At 45.2% G+C, this 21,279-nt stretch overlaps 1 protein-coding gene across 3 annotated transcripts in view; it reads right to left on the reverse strand.

The window, feature by feature from the left end:
- The window catches only part of UBE2E1 (ubiquitin conjugating enzyme E2 E1), a 76,200-nt gene extending 58,852 nt beyond the window's left edge, over positions 1–17,348 (reverse strand). The window contains exons 1-3 of one of the 3 annotated variants that reach the window (XM_004271912.3): positions 17,213–17,346; positions 16,006–16,190; positions 12,000–12,050 (exon numbers count right to left, since the gene is read on the reverse strand). In XM_004271912.3, the coding sequence (XP_004271960.1) occupies positions 12,000–12,050; positions 16,006–16,157 (203 nt within the window). In that variant the 5' untranslated portion in view covers positions 16,158–16,190; positions 17,213–17,346. Of the gene's footprint in view, positions 1–11,999; positions 12,051–16,005; positions 16,191–17,138 lie in introns of all 3 variants that reach the window. The other 2 variants (XM_049710142.1, XM_049710143.1) reach the window with 2 other exon arrangements.
- Between the last annotated feature and the right edge of the window lie 3,931 nt (positions 17,349–21,279).

The raw sequence follows: 21,279 nt of genomic DNA on the forward strand, positions 1-21,279 counted from the left end.
TTTGCTTTTCTCTGGCAGTACCTAATGCTTTTGTGATTCCAACAAATACTCTGAACTAGCAGAATGTCTCCCAATCCTGAAAATTTCTAAATTCTACGGTCAACACTCCCAGACCTCTGCTCTCACTTCTCCAGACAGCCTGAGTCACCGACTCACCCAAAGGACACCATTTACTGGCTACCCGCATCTCACCAGGTGGACCCAGCAACAGGACTGAAGTCTGAAGCTTCAGGTCATACAAATAAAAACGGGTTCCTCTGCGTCATCAATTTTAACTCATAAATTTGTCAAAGTTATTTGAATAGGAGAGATCATGAAAAATTTCTCCTCCAAATACTTATCTGCTATAAGGGCATACGAGAAAATAACCTCTAATTGTCTTAAGATGTGAAAGGTATCATTCATAACCCAAAGGACCCACCTTTGAACACAGCTAATGTCAATGAAGTGTAACGTATTTGTGACGCTAAAATGTAGTGCTTTGACTGACAACTTCTGTGATGTGACTACAAAGACAGCAAGCAGGTCACTCAGGGTGCTTGTGCAGCACTTCCCCCAACCTCACCCCCAAACCTGAACGGGAATCTGGTATCGGGACTGCTCTACACAGCTGCTATTTAACCGCACTGCGCTGATGGGAAGAACTAAGATAAACATTTGCACTGTGGGACATTCTCTCATATGAAACTATTAACCACATTCAGCAATTACTCTAGGTGTCTTGACGTCCCCTGACTGACTGTGTGTAATTTACAATTACGTGCCTTGAGAACCAATCTCTGAAAAGGGGATGTCAATTATCAAGTTACACAGGACCCAGAGTGCCTGGGATAATCTGAAACAAATGAATAAAACGTGACGGGTAGATGACTGGAAAGATGATGCTTACATGATGCTTTAAGAGTTCTAGGTACATTCAATGTACCTGGAATTATCCAATTTTAGTTAATGTACCAAAACATTAACGTAACAGTCAATCTGAAAAGGATGAAAAAATACTATGATGAATAACTTATGCAGTGTTAAAAGTAAATACGTAGGACTTCCCTGGTGGCACAGTGGTTAAGAATCCGCGTGCCAATGCAGGGGACACAGGTTCGAACCCTGGTCTGGGAAGATCCCACAGGCCGTGGAGCAACTAAGCCCGTGCACCACAACTACTGAGCCTGCGTTCTAGAGCCCGTGAGCCACAACTGCTGAGCCCATGCGCCTAGAGCCCGGCTCCACAGCAAGAGAAGCCACCGGAATGAGAAGCCCACGCACCACAAGGAAGAGTAGCCCCCGCTCGCCGCAGCTAGAGAAAGTCCACGCACAGCAACAAAGACCCAATGCAGCCAAAAATAAATACATAATTAATTTTTTTAAAAAGTAAACACGTATAACCCCCTCATTCTAGTGCATTCACAAGTGTGAAGAGCACAAAATATTGATGCAAATCAAAGCATGTAAAAACGCTTAAGGATGGCAGCAGCAATGCACTGATTTTCCAATTTATCCACTGCCTAGTATTTTCAAATTAGGTCCAGCAAAAGGGATTCATCAAGATATAATATATGAATCCTGTACTATTTACATATGGTATCCATACCACAATGTTAGCAGTAAAGATCACAAAAGCCTTGAATCCAGTAAAGCAGAACTTTTTCTGGTGGGGGGAGAGAAAAGGAACCCCCCTCCAATCCTTTGAGAATTCACTGAAAATGACAGACCCCCGCCTCCAAGAGAAATAATATACGTTAAGAAATTCTACACTAGTGTAAAAATACTGAATCACTTCCCTGATAAACACAACGAAATCTTCTAGTTGGGAACAGTAACACAAACATCTTTTCCTTCTCAAAAATCAGCCCCTCTGTTGGATCTGTCTTGTGAAGGTCACCAACCAATGTGAAGTCATAAAATCCAATGGGTACTTGCTGGTCTTCATGTTCTTCCACCTCAAGCAGGATTACTTCAGAGCTGATCATCACTCTACCGCAAAACCCTGTCCACTCGCTGCTTTCTGACCCCATGTTCTCCTGATTTTACTCCTTTCTCTCAGCCTTCTTTGCTGGCTTCTCCTTCAGATTCTACAACCTCTAACTAAAGATGTCCAAGTCTTTATCCTGAGCCCTCTTCTCACTATACCTTTCCTTTCCAGGTGAGCTAGAGGTGTTCCCCAAACATTCAAGAGCCTCTATATACTGACGTCCCCCAAGTGTATGCCCATCTCAAGTTTTAATGTGTCTAGAGTTCACGATATTCCTCTGAACTCCAATTACTTACAGCTAACATCTACTTGACACCTTCATTTGGATGTGTCACTGGCATCTATCTCAAACCTAACACATCCAAAAAAACCTCATTTTCCTTTCCTGCTTCATCCCAACACACACACACACACACACACACACACACACACACACACACACACACACACACACACACACACACGCTTTATTCCAGCAAAACATCACCATCATCTACCTAGTTTCTAAAACCACAGAAACCTGGAGCCATTCTCAGTCCTCTCTCACCTGCCAAATGCAACCCATCAACAGGTCCAGGGGTTCTAAGCCCACCTCCACTGCCACCACCCAAGTCCCAACTACCAGCTGCCTGGAATAAAGCCACACCTTCCTTCCTGGTCACCTTTTATCCAACTCGTGCCTTCCTCCCAGCTATTTCCCACATAGCAAGGAGGGTGGGGAAAGACTTTTAAATCGTTACTTAAATAATGTCACTTCCCTGCTTCCAAACCTTGAATGGCTTCCCACTGTTCTTAGAATGAAAGTTTACAAGATCCCGCATCATGTGATTCCCGCAGCCCGCAGCCTGTGAGTGTGCTTCCCTCTGGGCTGCTCTTCCCAAGGATGTGTTCTGATTTTCACAAGGACATCTCCTTTCTTCTCGTCTTTCAGGTCTTTGCCTAAATGTCCTTCTAAGCCTTCTCTAAGTAACCCCCTCCGCAATTTTTCTCTACCACCGCACTGTTTATTTCTCTCCTACGAGTCAATACAACCTGTACTTACTAATCCTCTAACTTGGTCTGTACTGCCTACTAAAACTCAAGCTGCACAAGCCAGAGGCCAGGTCTGTGGAGTCACCCACAGAGCCTAGCACACAGAAGACACACCTTGGAGATACTGCGGGTTCAGATCCAGACCACTGCCATAAAGCAATTATCGCAACACAGAGAGTCACACACACTGTCTGGCTTCCCAGAGCATACATAAGTTACGTTTACACTACAATGTAGTCTAAGTGTGTAACAGCATCGTGTCTAAAAAAGCCACGTAAACACCCTAAACAATACTTAATTGCTAAAAAATGCTGATCATCACTTGACAACGCGAGGTTGTCACAATCTTCAATCTGTAAAAGCCGTGGTATCCGTGAAGCACAATGAAAGGTCTGCCTGCATTGGAAATGAATCCGATCTCATTCATTCACACTGCTGTCACTCTTCCACAGCACTGCTTCCTGACTACAATTCTGACTCCTTGAGCTGTACCCTCTCTAAAATTTTTCTTTGAGTCATTCCAAGCTGCTCCATCTATTGCTATTTGAAAATGTGCTTCAATGTCTTTTTCTATAGAACTTATTTTGGGTCCATCCCACATCAATTTTCCATCTATCAAGTTAGATAGATACAAACACCCAATTTCCTGGTCTTACACATAACGGTCATCATTTCAACGGTGGTCGACCCTACTGGGACCTCTCATTGACTATTACTATTTAAAACTTAGTACTGACACAGGTCACTATAGACAATCAGAGGTGACACCTGCAACAAATGCAATGCTGATGCTATGTAAGAGCTGGATAACACAGTCTCTCTATTCTGGCCTGGTCACGTTCTGGTTCACTTTCTCATGTTCAGGTTCTTCAGAAAGCAGACAGAGGTCAGTTTTTGACTACTTTGTTAATTCAAGTATTAGGGAACAGTATGCTGCTTCAAGTAGCAAAACCCGGTGATAGCTTTCAGTTATGTCTGACATATGAAAACTGTTGGCTCTGTAGGACTTTCCTGACTGAGTGAGACATCACTCTGGCCTACAAGTCTGTCATCTATGCAGTGTGGCATGGACTCTACAAGCAATTCACTGTCACTCGCATGTATGTTTCAAGAAAGGAACCATTAGCACACAGCAGTTCCTGGATTACAGTTCTCCAGCAAGGAGCTCTGATGAGCTTCTTAGCCTTCAGAGTAGGAAGTTTCCCAGAGGATTAGAAGCGTATTCTGACACCAGTTACTAGGCCCTTTGTTTCACGTTAGAGCATGACTGCATAAGAGAGGCTGGATTAAAAAAAAAAAAAAGAGGCTGGATAAGAATGGGCCCATTATGAAGCCCTGTCTCACTCCACTGATGATGGGGAATGTGTCAGATGTCTCAGGCGATGCCAGCATCTCCGACATAACCCACTCTGGAACAGCCCTGGGATGTGAGGAACGTCTCCGGAAAGCCCAATTTACTTAACACTCCTAAACCCATGCTCATTTGTTGGCAAACAATAATCCTAAAAAGTCAAAGCATGCAAATCACAGGTACTGGCATTTTCTGTATACATCTTCCCAATCTAGCCCACAGCACCATCTTTTGTATCACACTGCAGTCCAGAGCTCCTCTGTGATTCCGGGAAGGTGAAAATTGCCAAAAGCGCTTGGGTGCCAACTTGGAAAGACTGCCAGCGACGGACAGCAGTAAAATGCAACAGCAATTTCCCCAGCTCTTGCCATTATTTTCTGAAGAGGGTAATGAGGACGTTCCATTAAATCATCAGACCCAAATTAGGTTTTTGTGTTTGTATTTTAATTTAACAAATATGTATTATTGTTTATCCACTCTCTCGGACAATGTCGGGATGCAAAGACATAACCCCTGCTCTCAAGGAACTTGAAGTCTCCCGGGAAAGAACAAACCAAAGAACACTGGGGACAGATGTTGCTTTTCAAGTAGCTGGACTGTTAGTCAAGGACCACGAAGGCTTCCAGTCCTCTAGAAACCGTCCCTCCATCATCAAGTTCAGGCCACCGGCCTTCCAAAATACACACTCTCCACTTACAGCCTCAATTCTATATTCTACTACCTTCTCTACAATCGTGTTCAAAAAACACTGCATCTCCCTCTCTCACCTTTTCACTTTTTTCCTCTCAGTCTGCAAAGCATAACTTTAACCTTAACCTCCCCTAGGGCTCGCAGCTCTCCTCCTACCTTGCGTCTTTTTTCTCCAGGTCCTCTCTGCTTTCCCATCCCTCGTCTGCGGCATCCTTCAGAGCACAAGTCTCAATTCTCCTCTTCCCTGGGCGACAGGGTGTATGTACTTTATCACCCACTTTCAAACCTAATGTAGACCCTCAAGGCCGGTTCCAGCCTCAGCCCCCAGCCAGCCCACCTCAGATTCAACACATGGAAACCTAAACACGAGCGTCACGATGCCTGTGCCTCACTTTCAAATGGTTCCGCCAAAGTAAATATATGAAGATGGGACCGAGGCAAAGCAAACAAGGTGAAACGTGCACGGCTGATGTATCAGGGTGAAGGCTGCTGTTCCCTGCAGTATTCTTTCAACTCTTCTGTGGTTTGGAATTTTTCAAATTTAAAAAGTTGGGGGAAAAAACAGGCAGGATCAGAATCAAAGACAGAAATCATGGCTCATGCCTTTTAGGGAGTTTATAATCTATTTAATTTGTCTAGTCTAAAAGTAGGCTAGGTAGATCTGCCAGTTCAATGACGGATTCGTAATAAGCTCAAATGCATAATCGAAACGCAAGTATTTCCCGAGCGCCTACTGCGCAGCAGCAACATGCTAAGCGTTGTGCGGGGCCAACAAAGCACATTATTACACCTCGTCTACGGCTGCTACTGGCGCCACCACCTTCCCCGACACCCAAAGACCCCTGACTCCTTTCAAGTCCTCCACATGTAAATCAGTGGCCAAGTTCTCTGATTCTACTGCTGTCCACCTCTCTCCCCTCTCCACTTTGCTGGCCACCACCTGTCCCCAACCCAGGCCCACCTGGCCTCCCACCTGGACTACTGCAGCAGCAGCTCCACGCAGCCCTTGCTCTGTCTCTGTCCAGATGCTCAGCTCTAACTGGGTTACACTTCCAGCTCAAAAGGGTGTCAGCTATTCTCCAGTATCAGTAAAACACGTTCAAGGCCCCCCGGTGACACTGAGGACGCACGTTTTATCCGTTGGTTCCCCCGCTCTTTCCCGTCCTTGGCTGCAGGTTGATTCCCTGCCGCCCAGCAGCACCCCTCGTGCCTTTCCTCTGCGATGCCTTTGCTTGCGCTGGACTCCCCCCACAGGTGTCCCTCACTCTTCCCACCCACTTCTCATCTCCTCCCCTGCTCCAGACACACCCCCCGCACCCGGGTCAGAGTAATATGTCACTCCTCTGAACCTTTAAAATATGTTATCTGCATTTACTAATACTTCCCAAGTAACTTTTGCGTTTCCAAGTACGATCCCAAATCTGTACGGGCATTTCTCACCATGCTTACTAGACAATGAACTCCTTGAAGGCAGTGACTTTTCACACGTGACAGGCACTCATGGTCTGTGACAGGAACCTAACGTTAGCATCCTGTACACGCATCCCAAAAAACTGAAGTGTTGCCTCCTAAATTATAAGCAATTTTCCCTCAAAATACCGATAACATTTTAACAGCAGTATAGTCTTATTTATTTTTTTTTTTTTTACTTTTTTGGAGAGGTAAAGTATATAACATTTGCCATTTTTAACCATTGGAGAGTGTACAATTCAGTGCCATTAATCACACTGACAACGTTGTGCAACGATCACCACTATCTGTTTGCAAAATTTTCATCACCCCAAACAGAAACCCTGTCCCCATTAAGAAATAACTACCCATTCTCCCCTCGCCCTCCCCCGGAAACCTCTCATCTTTCTGTCACTATGAATTTGCCTATTCTAGGTATTTCATGTAAGTGGAGTCATACAATATTTGTCCTTTTGTCTAGCTTATTTTCCCCAGCGTAGTATTTTCAAGTTCATTCATGGTATAGCATGTATCAGGACTTCATTCTGTGGGACTTCCCCTGGTGGTCCCGTGGTTAAGACTCCGCGCTTCCACTGCAGGAGGTGTGGGTCCAATACCTGGTCAGGGAAACAAGATCCTGCCTGCCATGCTGTGCGGCCAAAAAAAAAAAAAAAAAAAAAAACATTCTTTTTAATGGCTGAATAATGTTGCATCATGTGTATAGACCACATTTTGTTTATCCACTCATCTGTCGACGGACACTTGGTTGTTTCCACTTTTTGGCTACTATGAGAAGCTAGGAACACTGACTCAATATTTGTTTGAGTCCCTGTTTTCAATCCTTTTGGGACTACACCTAGGAGTAGAATGCTGGGTCATACAGTAATTTTTTTTTTTTTGGCCGCGCCTCTCGGCACGCCAGACCTTAGTTCCCCGACCAGGGATGGAACCCAGTCCCCTGCGGTGGAAGCGCGGAGTCCGAACCACTGGACCGCCAAGGAAGTCCCCCTACGGTAATTCTTTTTCACTTTATGAGAAACAGCAGCAGTACAGTTTTACAATCCACACACGTGGTCATTCGGTAAAGCACAACAGCCACAAGAGTTCCTACTCACTTAGGAAACAATTCACTTTTAGACAGATTTCCTTCCTCCCTACCCACTCGGGCCCCAGGTGATGATCTAATTTCAGGAACCTGACCCTGCTCTGGGTGCCACTTTGATCTATTGCCACGCCAGTCTCCCAGTTCTCACTATTTTTCCACACTACCTTTTGCACACACAGGGAAGCACACTGTAGTAGTAACTCTCCAAATGACAATTATGATGATACTAAACATCATTCAGATGCTGGAAGTCACACTGATATCCTTAAGGCATTAGCAGATGAATGAAAGATACATAAAAGGAAGGACGTTTTTTAGCAGGTAAGATGATACAGGGTTTTGTACAGGATGACTTCTGCTGAACCCAATTCTTAAACCCAAACAAGTATACAAAACATGCTAAACTTGGACGAGATGTATAAGCCTTTACTGTTGTGAGAAAAGGATCATCTCTTTTCACTCCAAGGTTAGCAGCCTGGGATTTCTAAACTGACATCTAATGATTATTACCACCAATGCCAGGAGGTTTTATAAAACCACAATATACGACAATGTAAATTCACAGAAACGATCTGTGCTAACTTGGAGCATCTCTGTGCAAGGGGCAGGATCAGAAGAGGCCATGAGGGGGATCCTTCCACTTTTTACTCCACAACTTCTGCATTTCAGCTTTTCAAAAACACACATTCTTATATCATAATTGTGTAATGGCCTAAAATTGTATTTAAAATACAAGCAATAAAAGGCAATGTTAGGAAAAAAGATGAGCTATTAAAAAGAGCTAAATGGGCAGTTCCAACAATGTCACCATCTAACACAGTCAGAAAACTCTAATCTCATTTGAACTTTACAATGCTATGAGGTAGGCCGGCCAGGTATTCAGCCCTTTTAGTAAATGAGGAAAAGATGGTTGAGAAAAAGCTTCTTAGACAACTACTTGACATTTTTTTTTAATGCTCTTCATGTGAGCCTTTACATCATCTTTAAAAATGGGCAATTTAGCTGTAAAACTTTAAAATCAACTATATCTGATTACATTCTAGTTCTCCCCCCAAAATAAAAAGCATTGACTTAGTTAGGTTTATATATTTAGGAAACAGAAAAATAATGGTCAAAATGTAATAAAGTCATATAAAAGGAAATCTTACTTTTATTATTCTCCACCATGCTTGAAATGTTTAATGACTTCTTGAAGACACTTTGTCCTAAACAGAACCCCCTCCCAATCTTAATTTTTAGGTTTCGAGGCACTAAGTGAGCATTTACTCATAATTCCAATATATCTATTAAGTGAAATCTGAAGTTTAAAGGACTTGGGCAAAATGTGTCATTTATTATGTGCAGACATACTGCCTACAGACATTTATGGCTACAGGTTAGTTACATAGCTATAACTAGTCAATTAAGCAAAGTGTGAGCCCCAGGCTATAAATAATAGCTACAAAACCGACTGTAGTGGCCCAGAGTTCACCAGCTATCTAAAAGGCATAATTTTACAATCCAATGCTGTAGGAAATCATTACAGTAATTAAGACAGCATTCTTTTCCTAAATGATTAAGAGTCAAAATGCAGGGAAAAAAGCCTAACAACCAAAAGCATGGTACATGAGTTGAGAGACTATTACATCTGTACATATAAATATAACCAAACAGTCCAGAGATACCAAGGAATGTGACTTAAATGGCAATATACAGCAACTTTTAAAATTCACTTAAAATACTTCTGACCTTGTCATTGAATATATTCCACATTTTGTTCTAAAAAAACTACTCGACATAATTTATTAAAACACGGAGGATTTAACTTGATGTGCTCACACATTATAACTTTTTTAGAAATTGCATTTCACACAAGTTTTGAAGTTCAATAACTTCGAATTCAAATATTTTTGCCAAGTGCTAAAATTACTGAACACATCCAGTATACCTTCAGGAGAAGGCACTCTCCCATTGATTTGCAACAATCAATGGTTTACTGAGAGGTTCCTATGTGTCCACTGCTGTATTTTAATAAAGTAATGTGTTTAAATTTAAAACCACACACTGAATACTGACTGAAGAAAGGCAGTTCTACAAAAGCTTAGGGTATAAAACACGTTAATTGAAAGCTAATTATTTAACTCATTCAAAATATAATTTACAATTGGTGAAATTACAACTTCATAAGAACCAAGCTTTCATGTAGAATAACATTAAGTACAAAAAAATGCACACATTCAACAGATCACTTAATTCACATTTTAATTGGAAGCTAACTTCAAAAAGTATCCGCAAATTATCCATTTCCATCTGAAACAATGTACATTAAAACAGTAAATAACTCCATCCTATAAGGTACCAATACAAAACATAAAACCAAACTCACCTAAGTTAGCTGAATATCGGGGTTACTACATAACATTCTGTCAGTAACGCTAGTAAGCCAACCAAAAGTAGAAACTGCAGTTCATATTACTTAAGCAGCCCTACTGAAGAACGTCTTCAGAAAATAAAGCAGTTTTTACTTTTAAAAGTCTACATAACACACGCTTCTCTCACAAAATAAAAATGCCTGGTGTTCTCTCTGAAATCAGAGATATTTTTTCAAAATGTTTTAAGTATGTCGAAGTTTGTCTCCTCCCCCCCCACCCAATATCCATCCAGTTTGGTGCTTCGCCTGACCCACAGGTGATGGTCAGAGGTTTCACCTTGAAGGGGTAATTAGGAGGGTTTTCCAAGGATAAGAAGTTCTACATGTTCAGCAGCACATATCTCTCACATGTGAACTCAGCTAAAATGGTATGAAACAAAAGTATACTTATCTGATTTTTTTAAAGTGATTAATTCCATGAAAACCTTCAAATTGCTCACAATTTTAAATTTCATTGCACTTATAAGAAAGCCATTTATGCCTTGATACATGTTATAAGTTTTGAAACCATGCTTTAAAAACTTGATAACTTGACCAGCTAAAGCTGTCTGAACTCACAAGAGACACATGGAAGAGACGTCATACCAGACAGGGGCAATAAGTACACAGCACAGATCTACCACGGGGAAAGCCCATGGATTCAACACAACCAACCAAGGGAAGCTCCAGGCCTCCATCAGAACAACGATGCCACTAAAATGAAAAACGAAACCATCCCAGCCCTAAGCCTGACCCATTTCTCCACTGTTCAGGACAACAGTCTGAAAAGATTCTTAACAGCCATAAGAGAAATCCTCCAGAACGATTAACTGGTTACAAACTCTATAGTTTAAGAGCATTTCAAACTGAAAATGACTTACTTTCCTTACAAAACAGGGACAAAATTTTACTAAAGAACATCCCACATCTGACCAACATTAAGAACATGTTACCAAAATGGCAGTATTAAAGCTTCCATTTACTCCATTAACCATAGTTTAGAAAGTTCAGTGTTCATAAGCAAAATATTTCATTTCGCTTTTCAATATTCCTGAATATTTCCACAGGCTCCCTTTAAATTCTGTGTAAAGCCACTGAATATTTTCTTGTGGGTAACAAATTCTTCCTCTACCTCTACAAGTTTAGGACACTTCTGAAACCTCACATCCCATTCCAATAACAATCCTGAGAACTGAGAATTAGATTAACTGTTATACTTAATTTTTAAACTATGGGAGTAATAGAATGGAACAATTAATCTCTCTCAAATGGCTCTGTTGTAATTTAAGTCCCTCCTCACTTCACTGTTGATTTAGTAAAATCATCAAGTCTTCCACCTTGACTCAACAGTGACCAAATGCCTATTTTAAATAAAATCAAGTCATCACCAAATCCTTCAAAAGCTGGTATCAAATTGTTTTGAAACTGAAACACACATTATGTATACAGTCTTGAGTAAAGCAATTCCGAGGAAAAATATCCCCATGAAAGAGTTTAAATCTATACAATAATTTAAGGCAAAACCTTTTTATCAAAGCCACAAATTATGTCCTGAATAGGTCTGCCCAAAGTCCAACAAAATTTATAGAAGTTTGAGGATCCAGTGCTTGATTTAACTCTATGCTCTATCAGCTTAGTAGACAGCATGAATAACAGATTAAGACAGCAAAGCAATTTTCTAAACTAAAATGCACCTAAGCATCTAAAAGGTTTTACATCATCCTTAATGACCTATCAAAGATCCCTGACCAGGCGATCATACATCTTTGAATTCACTTTACACATACGTACAAGGGTCCACTCCAAATAAATCCACCACTTCTCTTCGACATGAGACTGCATGGTCAGACGCTCATCAAAACGTTATACTCAGGTTATTCAATTTCAGCTGTTAACTTTATGTCAGCACCCAAACAAGCATTAACCAAAGAACAGAAGCAAAAGTTTATAATGACAAGGAAAAAAAACCTAAAAGTTTAAACAGAAAAAAAGAAAAAATGTAAAAGGAGCTCACCTGCAGTTGGGTGGAGGGTCTAAAGTGATGTCCGCCAGCTCCTTCTGAATCCTGGAGACAGGAAGCGAGGGGGGGAAAGAGAATCAGGGGTGGGCGGCCGCCCCGCAGGGCAGACAACCCCCCCCACCCCGCCGCCGCGGACCGAGCTGCCGGGGAACAGGACCTGCACCCCGCGAGGAAAGAACCGGCCCTCCACCGCCCTGGGTTCGAATCCCGCCTCACGCACTACGGCAGGGCTATTTCTCACCAATTTCCACTTAGGAAATCGTTTTGAAGCTCCTCACTCGCAGCTAGTTTCCGGAATTGTATCACAATGTGGGGGGGGGGGCGAGAGAGCACGTCCCCACCACCACCCCGGAGCCCGCGTTCTCCCCCCCCACCCAGCACCTCAGGTTCCCTCCCCCCACAGAGCGCCCTCCATCCCGGGCCGCCGGGCACCTCGGGTGCTCCCACCCCGCAGAGCGCCCCCCCCCCGGCAACCGGGCACGGGCACCTCGGGTGCTCCCCCACCGCAGAGCGCCCCCCCAGGCCGTCCGGCACCTCGGGTGCTTCCCCCTTCCCCCCCAGAGCGCCCCCCCCAGGCCGCCCGCGTCCCCGGGGACGAAGCCAACATGGCCGCTCCCGGCGAGGCCCGCGGGCGCTGGCTGACCAGCAGCCGCCGTCGGGCTGGGGGCGGCGCAAGCCGCACGGCGGACCCCAGTGGGCCGCCCCGCCCCCGCCGGCGACCCCGCCCCCCTGCCCGCGCGCACGCCGGCCGCGGACGAAGCCTCGGGTCAGGTTGGGGACCCCACAGCTCGCCCGTCGCCTGCCTCCCGGACACCCCGGCCCGCGGCCCGCACAGGTGCACCGGCCGCACGCACCGGCCGCCCTCTCGGCTCACCTGCCCGGCCCTGCTCTAGCCCGGACACCCTCTCACTTCTCTTGGGCCTGCACCCCACACCGGCTCAGAACCCGGGACCCCCACCCAGTTTCCCATCTCCGCAACGGCCCGCGACTCTACAAAGAGCCCATCCCCCACCCCTAGGCCGACGCCACCCGGCAGTTCACACCGAGCCATGGCCTTTGTCTTCAGCTTACCTAGGCGCTTCGAGCATCAATTCCTACGACAAAGTTTGAGGACTTTAAGCCGCCTCCACCTTCTAAATGGAGCCTTCTATTTTTATAACCTTTCCTGCTCCTATCATATAAAGCCCTAAAGGGCTACGTTACAACTTAAAAATCTCACCGAGGCAGCACAGTAGTAAAAAACTAACACACACACACACACACACACACACACACACACATACATACATAAAATCGCAATGGATGCTTTTCTCTTCCCAGAGGTTTTCTGAAGGTAGAAAGACAGGCTGGCTAGATGCAATGAGGAATATTGGTTTCAGAAGACACTGTTCTTTCCATTTATAAGTAAAGAGAAATTTAATTCTGATTGGGGTGATTAGGGAAGTTCTTTCAACTTTCCTGTTGAAGGACATTTCCTGTCCCCTACAAATTCTGGTGAACTTTAGAAAGGGCTTTGCTCACTACTATCTCTGATACCTACTTACCTGTGTCCTGCTCAATTCTATTGCTATCAATTATCATTTCAGTTCGGAGACCTTGGCATCCCTGCTGTTTGACTCATTATTGCATGTCAGACTAAAAGTTTGGAACCCTGGCTTCCTGATTCTTTACCTGCATCTACTAGAATAACTGTATATGTTAAGTCCTATGTACACGGGCCAAAATAACCTCCCCCTGAGCACAACTTTTATAAAACCACACATTGACTTCACTTCTCCTTGTCAACCCAACCTCTCCCTATAAAACATTCACTGAAAAGGTAGCTGCTTCTTTAATACCTAAAAAGTATAATGCCAGACAGCTTTGTCCACTTCACCTCTACAACCAACACCCGCACCGTTTCTAGAGTACTGGTAAAAGATTCGTAAGAGTAACCCACACATACATTCCAGAGTCATTCTTGTCCACACCACCCTTGATGGGGGCTTTTCCTTTACGCGTGGACTCAAAACCAACATGCCGTTTCCAACATGCAGTTAAGTAACCTTCCGTCTGCCAATTCAGGTTTCTCTTTCATTCTATCTCCTGGTGTATGTGCCTTTTCCAATTCTATGGGCAACACCCACCTTCCAAATCAACCCATTTCCCAGAGCAGCATCTATAGGGTCCCACTACCATGACTTTTCCCCTTATTCTTTCCTGGATACACTGTCCCTCTCCACTTCTTTACCTTTACCATTAACCATAGCTCTGCTTTGCACTAACAGCCACTCTCTCAGCAAGATTCCCAGGGAGCTAAAGCTGATGTTAACTTTATACATAAAAGTACCGTTGGTAGCTTCCCACCTTTCATTTGTTTTACACCTACCATCTCTTTCTCAAGCATTTCCAAATGAGTTTTTAACCTCCTTAGCATATATGGACAAATTGTGTCTAATGAAAAAAATCCCCTCTGTAATTTGCTGACACAAAGCAGACTATTTTATATTTGATGCCTGTGCCTTTAATCCCCAAGTATATTCATGTACACCAGAAATATGAAAATACTAATGACCTAAAGCACATATTCTACCTTTAGGTCAGGCCAAAAGCTGCCCCAGCTTGGACGGGAAGCCCAGAAGCTGGGGCGAGGAGGGGGCGGTGACTAAGGAAAGCCCCATCCAAAGTGGGCAGGGTAGAAGCCAAAATTCTGGGGGAGAACCAGCACAGGGCTAATCAAGGAGAGCCAGTCAGGACTCCTGGGAAGCTGAGACGCAATCAAACTAACCCTCTGAAAATGAGAACAATCTTGCCAAGACATCTTGCCACTTAACTCTACACCTCTACGCTGTTTGCAATAAGCTGAAGTCATTCCTTCAACCTCCTATGGTCAGGTCACCAAAGCACTTTACCAACTTTCCAAATTTCAAGTCAGGGAGAATGACAGGACAAACTTTCAAACTCTGAGAGTTTTGGCTCACTACTCAGTGGAGAGATCTAAAGCCTCATGTTCCATTTTATTTTACATTCTTTAAGACAGATATCTCTCTCTAACCTACCATTTGGATTCCTTACTATCTTTCTGGTTTGCCACTTTAAAGTTTAATGACTGTACACCTGACAGCAGAAGGATTTATGAAAAGGTATGAGGGTTCCCAGGAATCTGCTAGAGATTACTTTAAGGGTCATGGGATCAGAGGATACTGCTACTGAAAAAAGATTAAGGTAAAAGGTAGCTTCTTCCAGAGACGTAAGAGGAAGAGAGGAAAGAAAAAGAGCCACTGCTTGAATTCATCTTGAAAACAAAAACCAAAAAACAACTGTACAGCCTAAGAGAAAATAGCATGAAAAAAATGTGAGTTCCCCTGAAATTTGGTAAACTGAAGTTCCGAAAGAGAACAACAAAGAATCCCCCAAATAGCCTAAATAACCATTTTACATCGTTTATTGATTCATCCACTTGCCTCAACTCTCTAAAGCAGAAACATCTCTTTAAATTCCATCCGAAAACATCTATCTCCACCTATTACATGTTTTACTCTGCTAATGTGAGTTAGTTATTCCTCATGCAATTTGTGAAACAGATCATATGTGCAACAGGTGAGAAGGAAGTAAAACGGTAATAGAATTCGCTGTGATAGAGCTGTCCGGGCAGGTATTAGTAATAAAGTGGGATGCCAGCCTTGGGGAGGGTCACAGATGAGTGATTATAATAGGACAAGTCATCTGAAATCAGATTTGGGGGTCGCTAATAATACTAACAAGGATTCTTACAAACTGCAGCAAGGTATGGGAAAGGCAAGCCACAACAGCTGCATGTGGACCATGATTAAAAGAGAAAACAGAAGAAGCAACAGAGAAAAACCATTAGGGCTTCCAAGGCCCTCTTTTTCCTTTTTAAAAACACATAACCCGTGGGGAGCGTTTAAGCTACCCTCCTTGGAGGCAGACCAAATGCAGCAAGAGGCAGTCCGTTCGGGAAATAGGAAGCCTGCTGGCGTTGGGGGGTGGGGTACGGTACCTCTTGGCGCTGGTGGAGAGGAGTTTGGAGTTTTTGCTCATGCTGACTTTACTCTCCTTCTTCTTGGGGGTGTTTGTTTCTTTCTCGGTTTGCTGGTTGGAGGACGAAGATGAGGAGGAGCTGGTGCTGGCCCTCGAATCGTCATCCGACATAGCGAACCCCCCACCCCACCCCGCAAACAGCCCCTGCAGGGGGAGGGAAACAAAACAGAAACACAAAAACCATGCAGCCAGTGTACAGAAGGAACTCGGGCGCTGTCAGGAGGGCTTTGGCCCGGGGTGCACCCGGCCGCCCACCGCCCTCCACTCGCTTTCCAAAGTCTTCAGGCCCATCACGGCTTTTGCAAATCGGACGTTGCTTGTTTATCTCTGGCCCCAACTGGGGGACGCGGTGGGAAAACGGTCGGGGGCGTAGCGAGCAGCCCCTCCCTCGCCCCCCGGGGCTCCCCTCGGGGCAGGGAGGGGAGCAGCCGGCCGGGCGGGGGCGCGGGGCGCCCGGCCGGAGCGGGCAGGGAAGGTCCCGGCGACCGGCCGGCCTCGGGCTGTTTTTTCGGCGGCTTTCCGGGGGTCGCGGGGGACCGGGGGGCCGGGAGCGGAGTTTGGCGAGGTCGGGAAGAGAGGAGGGCCGAGAGGAAGCCGAAAGGGGGTGGGGGGACGGAGACGGGGAGCGGGTGCCCGGGTGGGGGAAGGGAGAGGCCAGCGGGGGGGCCGAGGCAGCGAGGCCCGAAGCCCCCGCCGCGCCCCGACGCCCCTCCGCGCCGCCCGCCCCTCGGCCGTCCGGCTCGGGGCTGCGCGGCCGGGGCGGGGGTCCCGAGCACACACCCGATCGGCACCCCCGGTGGGGGGGGGGACTCGGCCTCCTCGGCGGAGGAATAACAATGAGCCCGTCAGCCCCAGAGGGGTTAAGCCCCGCGGGCCCCCGCCCCGGGGGAAAACGGGGCTCCCCCGCCTCCCCTCCCCCGCTCCCGGCCCCCTCGGCGGCCAGCGGGGGGCTCCCGGGGCAGCGCTGACAGTTCGAGCCTCGGCGCCCCCCCGCCCCCGACGCGGGCTGCCCCCGCACCCCATGCGGCCCGGGGTTCCCTGCCCATCCCCCGCGGGCGGGCCCGGCCCCTCTCCGACCCTCCGGCCCCGTACCCGGCGGCGAGGAGTGTCCCCAAGGCCCGGCGGCGCGGCCGGGGGGCGGCTGGCGGCGGGGGGGATCCCCGTACCTCTCTTTGTGTCTGGCTGCTCCGTGCCGCCGCGGCGGCTGCTGCTGCGGCTGCGGCTGGGCCTGGCCACTCGTGTCTCTCTCTCGCTGGGAGAGAAGCGGAAGTGCAGCAACAGCAACTATTAAACAGGCAATGGCTTCCCCCAGCCACACACGCTCGCACACACTCCTCCTCCTCCCCGCCCCTCCCCCACCGGCCCGGTCCCACCCACCCGCGCTCCCCGCCCCCTGGACACCTCCGGCGGGTCGCGAGCAGCGCTCGGGGGACCCCGGGAAGCCCAGCGCCCTCACCACCCGGGACGCCGAGCCAGGGGGCGAGGGCTGTGAATTTCCTCTCAAGTGGTCTGGGGACCCCCGGCTCCTGGGCTGGAGCGGGGAAGCCGTTTCGAGACGGGGGTGGGGGGGGCGGGCGGGGGGGCGCCGGGAACTGTATGGAATAGGGCAGTCACGAGAGTCCGTTCTTCCCAAAAGGGCTTCTGGAAGGGGCGGGGATGGCAAATTGGTAAAAAAAAAAAAAAAAAAAAAAATGATGGTAACCTGGTGGCCAGGACTTTGGACTAGAGAATGCCCGGGAACTCCTAAAAGAGTGATCAGCTTAAGGGGGAAATTAGAAATCCTGCAACAGGGTTTCCTGTGGGCTGACCCTGGCTTCTCCCTCTGGCAACTTACCTACCAGGAGCAGAGGTCGGTTTAGGCACGCCTGTGAGAAAATCCCAAGATAGGAGTTTTCTGCTCAGGCACGTGCAATTTTACGATTGTGGATTCTTCCAGTCACTTTTTATAGAAAGAGGTGGTGTTTTATAAAAGGGATACAAAGGATTTCGTGACAGGTAAAACCAACCGACTGTGACAGCCTCACAAATGCGAGAAATCAATGGGAATTAACCCTCTACTACTGAAGGAGACTGGATTTAGAATTTTTGGTGTCGGAAATTGGATTAAAGTTTGGGGGCCTGCTGTACCTTCTGCAGCGGCGATATAAATGCTATTCAAGTAATCATAATATTTCTATAATAGTCCTAATTCTTCTGAATTGTTCCTTATTTAGTATTTTTACGAAGATTGAATTTTTTAAGATTAAGCCATCAAATTACAATTTAGTTTCTCACTTATTGGTCATTTCAGTTGAAGGGAATTGAAGAGATAGGTGCGGTGTCACACATACTAGGTCTGGTGCTTTCAGCAGCTGTCCAGTCAGATTTCCATGGGCCACTCTAAATTGTCTCATTCAAATTACCATCCTTTTCCATGGCAACAGTGTGGCTTCAGTTACCACAGGACAACACAAGCTATAAAGCCGGTGGTATATCCACTTCTTACTACCACCCACCTCAACCCCTTCTAGCACTCAACAGGAAACTCCAACTTTATTAAGACTCAAAGTAATTGTGCAGACTTCTTGTTCAATCCTTACCAGGAAAGCTGTATCTACCAAGAACTGTCATAGAATCAAGGGGTCCAAAAGCTGAGAGAAACCCGTCATCGTTTCAGCCTCCTACCTCGGAGCAGTCCCTCAGTCACTCAAATGCCTAGAAATTTTGAAAAGATGCCAAGCGTGTGTTTGCTTTCAGGAGTCTTGGTAGAGGATATAAAAATAATAACATTTCCTGTTGTATGTTATTTGAAAACAACGCCCCCAAATCTCCTTAAAACCAGGTTGTATACTTTTTGTACTTCTGATGAAAAAAAAAACATAAATTCGAGATAAAACAATGAGCAAACATGAAAAAAATAATCTGAAGACAGTTATTAAAATTGAGACTTCCTCTTACGAAAATTTTGGGTTCCTGATACTTTAAAATACATGTCCACACTGTGAGTACAACCAGTAAAAACTCATATATGTATCAAGACGAGAGCTGGCAGAGAATACAGGAGAAGAAGAGGTTTGATTTGCTGATGTGACTGGGACGGTGGATGAATTTTTTCTTTAACTTTGGTTGGCATAAATCATATATTTGGATACTAACTATAATAATACTTTTAAAAAAACTGAACGTAGTATTTTGTGTTGCATTGTTGATGCTTGGATGAGACTGGTCCCTGGGGAAATAAATCATGTAATGGGAGGGCCCCTCCTCTATAGGGAAGCGCTTTCCCAAGCTAGTCTGGAGGGACACTAGCTCTCTTTTGTGTACTAGTCTTTCTTATCTCTAACCCTGGTTAGTGCTTTATGGTTCGGGAATGACCTGCCGAGGGGGAATGATAACCTCAAAATGTTTAGAAAAGAATCCGCTGCTCTCGAAAGACTATTCTTTTATATTCAGATTATTTTACATGTACAGTTGTCTCCGTCATAAAAAAATAATAATTCATTTGTAATCTTCTAGCTCTCTACTTATTAGCTGCAAGGCCTAAGGAGATAAATTGACCCCTCTAAGCCTCCCTTTCCTCAGCTTAAGAAGGGCAATACCTGCGCTGTACTCACTGGTCGGTTGTAAGAAGGATCAAATGTGTATCTATAGTAAAAAGTGGTTTATTAACTGTTACTCAGAGTATTAATGATCCCACCCTTATTTTACTTCTCAGGAATTTTGTTAGGACACGGGGTCTTTATGACTTAGAATTGATGACAATATAGGAAACCTTCTAAGAGAAAGATCGGGTTGAGGAATCACAGGATTTTATTTCCAAAAAGGGGCCTAAGATAGCTTTGAGTTCAGACTCCTTATGTTGCAGATGAAGAAATTAAGGCAAAGGAAGCCACCGTGTCTTGTCCAAGGTCAAGCAGTAAGTCAGTGGCGGAATTGTGACTGTGGCCCATGATGACTTTGCCAGTCCTGGCAATGCTGGGGGATGGGGGTGGTGATGGAAAGAGTCTCAATTACACTGAAGAACAATATATTAAATATAAAAGAATTCTGATAATATTTTAAAGAACATATTAACAATCAAGACAGGTGGGAAAGTGGAAAAAAATGGAAGCGAGTGAAGGGAATCACTGAATTTATAACATTGACTTGAATCAATTAATGACCCCTATTGAAGTTCCCTACTCCCCATTCTGAGAATAATCCTTATTATTTCTTTATTTCATATTGACGGGTATATTTTAAGTAGGTAATACATTCTCATGCTATATTATCCTAAAGAAACCAAAGGGTATACCACGACAATATCCCTCGGCCCCTGCCCCCAACGCTGGGGAAGTCAAGTGCGGGCTAATGTGCCCATATACAGTGGCTGCTTTGATAGGAAGGCTCAATCTACATTTAAAAGACGCATTCAGCCACAGAGGCCATGTGGTGCAACACTGTGACGTCCCTGGGCTTTGAAAAAGTGGGCTCCAGTTTTTATTACTGCCTATTCCGGATTCTCAGAATGATCCAATCCTCTTCTTCAAGCCATCTTTAGAGTATCAAGTACGTTTAAGTAGAAGCCCTTGAAGATGAAGGTATTGACTGATCCCTAGGAGGTGAAATGACACGGTTGATTCAAAAGAAAGAGACCCCGTCTGACTTTCTAGCACACCTATTTCTGGCTTGTTGCTTACACGGAACTTCAAATATTTCATAAGGGTGACCGTGCTCTTTAGCCAGTTGCACATCCAAAGAATTGCCAAGCAAATTTGTTAATAATATATTAACATTTGTTAATATACATATATGTATTTTTAAGTTACCCTATGGCTGGATAGAAAGGATTTCCTTTTTTGTTTGTTTTTTGTCAAAAGAAAAAAACCTTATGTTTGGCATGTAAAAAGAATTTCTGTAAAGCTTTTCTGAAAAGGTGGGTTCACTGTGGATTTCAGTCCACTTGTTTTATTTTATGACGCTCCTTTGCTGAAAAAGCCATTCCTTATACAGAAGGATAAGGAAGGTTTGCAAAGAAGGGTCAATTCATGAAGCCTAATGAGATCTGGGGCTTTTATTTTCAATTCGGGTCGTTCTTCCACAGGCCTTTTTATCAAAAAGCACTGATCCCTTTGAAGGACCCTAAGCATTGTGCGACAGTATTGGTCCTGAACCTTGCTATCACAGGAAGCTAGGACAGAGCTAAATTATTTTTTCTACCACATGGAGGCATTGAACAGCCATGTGATTTTCACAGTTTACCAAGACTTGATAA

Source organism: Orcinus orca, chromosome 5 (genome assembly GCF_937001465.1).
Source record: "Orcinus orca chromosome 5, mOrcOrc1.1, whole genome shotgun sequence".
NCBI lineage: Eukaryota > Metazoa > Chordata > Mammalia > Artiodactyla > Delphinidae > Orcinus > Orcinus orca.